We start from the raw sequence: 7,319 nt of genomic DNA on the forward strand, positions 1-7,319 counted from the left end.
TTACACCAAATAATGTTCTTTTTAGCAGCATCATATGACCCCTTTTTAAAAATATATATTTAAAGGCTCAATTGTGAGGTTTATTATTTCAGAATTTATTTTGTTTTTGTGAAAACCTGTATCTCAAGCATCACAACAAAAAAGGAACCTCAAGGTTGATCTAGGTAAATGTGTGCATATGTATAGGCCCCTAATTCACCAAATCTGCCCCTACTCTTCAGGCTAGCAATAAAATGATAATGATGATTAGATTGTGCTGCTTTAATTTTTACTCTTTCTGCTCCCTTTATGAATTTGTGTTGTTGCAAATTACAAAATGTAATGTTGAAATATGAAATGTGACATGAGCTCAAGTTTTGTTCTAAGAGGATTTAATGGACACAAATACAGACATAGTGAATCTCGACTTTGTTCCAGGATATCCCCCTCCCAGTTGCTGTGTGACCGTTTTAGAGAAAATCCCACGGCGCATTCTGCGATTAGTTTCCAGATGTGAGATACAGAGCAACTATGGTGCCTGCCACACTGATGCATTGATGTGAGTGTTTAACATACAAACACAAATGACATATGAATCATGTGCTCCTGTATTTACTGTGTTCACTGCTCTTCAGATTACATATCCGAAACAAACTGTTCTGTGCACATCCCAGACTGTTGAAGAAACTGAAGAAGATTCACGAATCCCAACCTGGCTTAAATGCAAACAAGAAATTAATGAATGTGATTGTGAAATCTGTTTAGAATCCTGATGGCAGAGATATAGTTTCAATATTTGCTGCCTTGGATGTTTTAAAAGTTATTTTTCAGCTAATAGTACCAGACATGATGCAGGTTACTACAACATACAGTATATATTCTTTGTATGCTCTGCTTTTTAATGAAATAAAACCTTTTTTTTTCCAGTTTTGGCTGCATGTTGGTGATTGTTCGTATTACCTTTTGTTTATCTTTCTGTTGTCTATATTCTCTAGTTTGTATATGTAGTGTAGTATAAGTTGTTTTCAGTGGTTTTTAGTAGTAATAATCGGTGAAATGGGTGATAAAGGGAGCCCATTTAGAAGGAGTGTCTGTAACCTCAACAGTCCAGTTTTTAGGTGTTTCAAAAACAAGTTTTTATGATTATGACAAAACATGGCAAAGCAACCAATATCTTGCTTACTTGCTACCAAATGTCTCGTCAAGCAAAGCCACTTTCAAAATTGTATCATGCATGCAGCAAATTGATAGTCAAAAGTCAAACACAGTCAGTCTCTCAACGCAGAATCATTCAGATCTGGACTAGAGTTGCACTGCCACCTAGGGATGTGCTTTGGTGCTGCTGCTTTTACTTCACTATCCAACTAAAGCAGGTCAAACGTTAAGATCAGGAGAAACACATTCAGTCAGGTAACTGTTAGTAGTGTACAATACAAAAAAACCCTGAATATGGAATAGCAAACACACACCAACATTTAAACACATGCACAGACATATTATATAGAATGAGCTTAGCAAACACACACTGGAGTAAATGAGTGTAATGTGTAAATGTGGCTTAAAGGGGTCATATGATGCGATTTCAAGTTTTCCTTTCTCTTTGGAGTGTTACAAGCTGATTGTGCATAGATAAGATCCCTGAAGTTGCAAAGACTAAAGTCTCAAAACCAAAGAGATATTCTTTATCAAAGTTAAGACTCTGCCACGCCCCCCTAAAACGGCTCGTTCTAACACGCCCCCACATATCTACCTCACTATGTGGAAATATTAGCATAATGCCGCCCAAATGTGCACGCAAAGAAAGAAGGAAAGCATCATATGACCCCTTTAAAAATCTTTACACCTGTCAAGGGTGTCTGAGCCACATTATTATGATTCTTTCATTCATATTCAAGGATTTACTGTGGTTTTGACCTCCTTAAGGCTTGTCAGGTTTAAAGAAACACAGAACTCAAGACAAACACCTTTATTGTGCTTTTATAAAAAACCATGGCACTTGTACTTTGGCATATAGTATATGCCGTTTGAAAGTTTGGGATCAGTAAGATTTTTCAAGTCTCTTCTGCTCACCAAGGCTGCATTTATTTTTATTTACAAAATAAAAACAGTAATATTGTGAAATATTATTACAATTTAAACAGACATTTTTTATTTTAATATACTTCAAAATATATTTCTGTGATACAATGCTGCATTTTCAGCATCATTACTCCAGTCTTAAGTGTCACATGATTCTTCAGAAATCATTCTAATGTGCCGATTTATTATCAATGTTAGAAACATTTGTGCTGCTTAATTAAAGCAATAAGCCCCAAGAAGCTGTGGTTTAAAGTGAATTTATAACAGCTGAGGGGCGTTGTTAGCTGTCATAAATTCACTGTAAACCATGGCTTCACGGGGTTATTGCTTTTATAAAACGGTTATTTCATATACATAGTAAGGTTTCACAAAATAAAACAGAGCAAGTAAAGTGTAATGATATTAATAAAAACATTATTCTTCCACCAAACAACAGCTTCGAACGTGGCTCAGCCAATCAGAATCAAGGACCGGAACTATCCGTTTTATACATTTTCTTTGGAACCTGTGATACTTTTTGAGGATTCTCTGATGAATAAAAAGTTGAAAAAAGAACAGAATTTATTCAAAATTGCATTTTTTGTCCTAGCAATACGAGTCTTTACTACTTTTTTTTAATCGATTTAACACATCCTTGCTGAACAAAAGTATTCATTTATTTCAACAAAAAAAAAAGAAAGAAAAAAAAAGTACTGACCCCAACCTTTTGAATTTGAATTGCATATTTTTGGGCTGAAAAATGAATTAAAAAGACAGACGAATTTCAGAATATCTTAGTATTTGGTCCTAAAACTTTCTAGTTAATTCCAAATTTAAATAAAAAAGTAGATATTTAAAGGGGTCATGTGATGTTGCTAAAATCAACATTATTTGGTGTAATGAAATGTGTTTATGAGGTTTAAGGTTCAAAAAACACATTATTTTCCACATACTGTACATTATTGTTTCTCCTCTATGCCCCGCCTTTCTGAAACGCATCGATATTTACAAAGCTCATCAGTCTGAAAAGCGAGGTGTGCTGTGATTGGCCAGCTATTACCACAAACACTAGCTAAGTATTTAAATGTTGAGCAGCGAGCTTATTGGCTACCGATCCAGGAGAGAACCAATAAGCTGTGCCATGTGATGATGATGATGTCATACTGATTTAGATCTATTGGACTGCGCCATCTAGAGTTTCATGCCAGAACTCTGTATTAATACAAACATTGTATAAAATTCTAATTCGAAATGGTATATACAACTCTATAAAATATCCTTTAAAGCAGCACTATGTAACTTTTGGTGCTCTAGCGGTTAATAAACAGAACTGCACACATCCCGCGGAAGAACAATCCAGGCAGCTGGTTCCTGCACACAGTTCAGAATCATGTAGAGTTTTCTACACTCACTAACTAATACACACACAGACACACAACCTCCTTACTTGGCTGAAGTGCCCGGGACGGGCCGCCCTGAGTCCACTCTCACGCACCAGCAGTATCCTGTGCTGCTGTAACACTGAACGGCTCTGTACCTCCCATCTGCACTGCATTCTGGGACAAAACGCTCTTCTGAGCCTTCAGTGAGCACAGACATTCGCTCATGTTCACAGGTCTTTAAAGAGTCTGCAGAGTAAAACACAAAACAAATTCAGTCTTCAAAACACTCAGATGAAGCCTCAATCGTCTCTCCTTCTCACCTGCGGGTCGCCTGACAGAACGGTTTCCATTCGGGTCAGAGTTCAGAAGGATTGTTGCCCAAAATGGAGGCACCGTGACTCCTGGATTTAAAATGATTTTTCATTAATGGCATATATACTGTATATGACTAGTAATATAAAGTAGAAGTATAAAGTAATTGACACTGAATGCTCACCTGCAGTGGTCAGAGCAGAGCGCTGCTCAGGGTCTGGAGTGGAGCGCCACTGAACCCCTCGCTCTAAACCCAGAGGGGAAACATGGCAGATACTGGGACACTTATTTAATTGTGTATGTGTGTGTGTGTTCTTCTCACTTGCTTGTGCTAATTCCTGTTCAGTTTCCTGAGCCATATCTGACATCTGACCTTCAACACAGATTGACATAATTGAGTGATAAAACTATTCAACTGCTTTGAATTTTGTTAAGAAAATGTGAGTGACGCTTGCCCGTGCAAAACTCGCAGTGCTAGGCGGTTCTTAGTGATCTAGAGATGTTTTCACTGTATTTTATTACTCAAAGTCCAGTGGTTTAGAGAATCCTGAATAAGGCCCACGGTTTATATTGTATCACTAATTGATTGTGCTCTCAAACGGGACTCACCAGTGCAGTTGGGCTGCAGGTGTAAGACAGAGCTTCCGCTCATAGGAATCCCATCAGGAGAGGAGCACCAGCAGTAACCCGTCTGATTGTGACACTGCACCTACAGGTCAAAGGTCATAGGAGTTCAATGCATTTGTATTCATTGGAGCATTGAGTCACGGTTGATGGAAACTGTTGTTTTTTTACATTGAAAACAGATTTCAGGTCTGTATTTGCAGTCATCAAATAATGCCATCAAGTATTAATTAAGATATTAATTTGAATATTATACATGTATACTAAAGCAATAAGCCCCAAGAAGCCGTGGTTTACAGTGAATTTATAACAGCCAAGGGGCGTTGTTAGCGGTTATAAATTCACTGTAAACCACAGCTTCACGGGGATTATTGCTTTTATAAAACGGTTATTTCAAATACATAGTAAGGTTTCACAGAATAAAACAGAGCAAATAAAGTGTAATGATATTAATAAAAACAGTATTCTTCCACCAAACAATGTAGTTCCTCAGAAACGGTTGTGGTTCCAACAAAGTGTCTGCCGAGCAACACGCAGAAGTAAACAAAGGTGTGTGTTTGTAGAGTAATTTACAACAGCTTCGAACGTGGCTCAGCCAATCAGAATCAAGGACCGGAACTATCCCGTTTTTTAAAGTACGTATACATACTACTACTCAAAAGTCTTAGGTCAGTATTTTTTCTTTTGAATAAAACACAGTTTTTACAAATTAATTTTTTTCCTTAAAAGAGGAACCGAAAGCGTAAAGCCTGAATGTATTAAATCAAAGAAAAATTTGTCAATTTATTAATTCTATATGTATATAATTATTTTTTAAAATGAATACTTTAATTAATGCATATATATATATATATATATATATGAATAATTTAAGAAATATATGAAAAAATTCTTACAAACAAAAACAGCAAATTAAAGCAAGGATGCTATAAACTGATCAAATGTCACTGTAAAGACATTTATGGTTATTTTGAACTTTTAAATTCATAAAAAAAATCCTAAAATATAAGTATATTTGAAATCACATGTTCCTCGCCAGGTGTTGGACTTCAGCATCACATTACCTCTGTATAAGTTCCATCGGCTTTGCATTCTGGGATAAAGACAGCAGAGGAATCAGAACGAGTGCTGGCCCGCAGAGATTGAGAGCGAGCAAGCTGACATTTAGACCTCAAAGCATCTGCTGACAAACACAAACACTTCAGACTTTAAAAAAAAGCCTCCGTTGACAACAAATGAGAAGTCTTTGTTCCCTGTGATGAACCTCACCTGTGCATGTTGACACTGCAGCCGTCCTCAGCCGTCTGTTGATGCACTGCGCACGCTGGAAAAAGCACAGAGATTCATACATTCGGCCGTTGCTGCCACACACAGCTTGATGGCGCTCTCTAGCACAGTCCAGCACACACGCCTGACGCCACTGCTTTTCCAACACCAGCAACTAGAATTAGAGGACAGGAGGGGGTCAGTTTCTTTACATCTGGCTGAATGTGAAAGGCTAGTCTGTGTAAAAACTCTCAAAAAAAGAGAAACATGGTGTCTGGCTGAAGAACAGCAGGCTACTGTCGAGAAAAAACGCTGGAGGTTCCATGATGGGAAGGTGATGCGAGATGGTTTAGACACGCTAATGAAAGATTTATATTAATGCACTCTCTCAAAGGACAGATTATCCTATTGAAGGCAAGCAAAGAGAGTACATATTGATATATTAAATAGCCCCAAGATTAAATATTCAAAAATATTCTCCTGCAATTGAATTTGGCATCCTTGTGTACTATAATTATAAATGAAAAACTACAATTTTGGTCAGATGGTAGTTTGCTCTCAGTATGAATTGGCCAATATTGTAATAAGAATATATCAGAGCATACATTTTCCAAGTTACAACAGTAAAAATCTTTCTATGCCAGATTCTAAAAAGTATTAAAGAGTTCTATATATTTTCTATTGTACATAAACATGTTCTGATGTCCATCAGAGACATAGTGTGGAAAAAAAAGGCAAACGGTTTAGAATTATATTAGAGGAAGTTCCATTACCCATAAATATCCCAAACATATGTGGCAGTGTTTACTGAATCCTTGAAAAGAATAGAGCAGTGTGTCCTTTAATGAGGCCCGAGAGAGAGAGCTTGCAAAATGACTTGCACATGTTCAGAAGTTTGTGGAAACATCTCCATCTCTGATGAGCGTGTACATGCGTACATTCTACATGCAACACACAATCATTGCTGAGAAACCAAACATTCCTTTCTCAGAAAAATATCCACATTTTCCATAACATGCTGTAAAGGGCAAGTCCCTACATGACCCATCAGATTTAGAATTTAATCAATGTTTCTTCTCATTTTTGTCATTAATCATGCACATTAATATCTATTATTTGCCCTATTTATTAGTTTTTTTCTGTGTATGTCAGGATGCACTGCATGTTTATAAGTTATACAGCTGTTGGAAAGACCAATTTTTAACAAATCTATACATACAGGTGCATCTCAATAAATTAGAATGTCGTGGAAAAGTTCATTTATTTCAGTAATTCAACTCAAATTGTGAAACTTGTGTATTAAATAAATTCAATGCACACAGACTGAAGTAGTTTAAGTCTTTGGTTCTTTTAATTGTGATGATTTTGGCTCACATTTAACAAAAACCCACCAATTTACTATCTCAACCAATTAGAATATGGTGACATGCCAATCAGCTAATCAAATCTGAGCCTTCAAAACGGTCTCTCAGTTTGGTTCACTAGCCTACACAATCATGGGGAAGACTGCTGATCTGACAGTTGTCCAGAAGACAATCATTGACACCCTTCACAAGGAGGGTAAGCCACAAAAATTCATTGCCAAAGAAGCTGGCTGTTCACAGAGTGCTGTATCCAAGCATATTAACAGAAAGTTGAGTGGAAGGAAAAAGTGAGGAAGAAAAAGATGCCCAACCAACCGAGAGAACCTTATGAGGA

General features: G+C 36.9%; 2 protein-coding genes across 2 annotated transcripts in view; one reads left to right on the forward strand and one right to left on the reverse strand.

Annotated features, from left to right (window-relative positions):
* The window catches only part of LOC107570109 (C-C motif chemokine 27-like), a 2,523-nt gene extending 1,701 nt beyond the window's left edge, over positions 1-822 (forward strand). The window contains exons 2-3 of the mRNA XM_016256307.1: positions 418-538; positions 615-822. Of these exons, the coding sequence (XP_016111793.1) occupies positions 418-538; positions 615-744 (251 nt within the window). The 3' untranslated portion in view covers positions 745-822. The remainder of the gene's footprint in view (positions 1-417; positions 539-614) is intronic.
* Positions 823-3,236: 2,414 nt separating this feature from the next.
* LOC107570105 (SPARC-related modular calcium-binding protein 1-like) overlaps positions 3,237-7,319 on the reverse strand; it is a 6,311-nt gene continuing 2,228 nt past the window's right edge. The window contains exons 2-10 of the mRNA XM_016256302.1: positions 5,625-5,796; positions 5,420-5,535; positions 4,341-4,440; positions 4,054-4,104; positions 3,916-3,978; positions 3,740-3,820; positions 3,485-3,665; positions 3,376-3,408; positions 3,237-3,249 (exon numbers count right to left, since the gene is read on the reverse strand). Coding sequence (XP_016111788.1) covers positions 3,237-3,249; positions 3,376-3,408; positions 3,485-3,665; positions 3,740-3,820; positions 3,916-3,978; positions 4,054-4,104; positions 4,341-4,440; positions 5,420-5,535; positions 5,625-5,796 — 810 coding nt within the window. The remainder of the gene's footprint in view (positions 3,250-3,375; positions 3,409-3,484; positions 3,666-3,739; positions 3,821-3,915; positions 3,979-4,053; positions 4,105-4,340; positions 4,441-5,419; positions 5,536-5,624; positions 5,797-7,319) is intronic.

Source organism: Sinocyclocheilus grahami, unplaced genomic scaffold (genome assembly GCF_001515645.1).
Source record: "Sinocyclocheilus grahami isolate Dianchi unplaced genomic scaffold, SAMN03320097.WGS_v1.1 scaffold1416.1, whole genome shotgun sequence".
Lineage (NCBI taxonomy): Eukaryota > Metazoa > Chordata > Actinopteri > Cypriniformes > Cyprinidae > Sinocyclocheilus > Sinocyclocheilus grahami.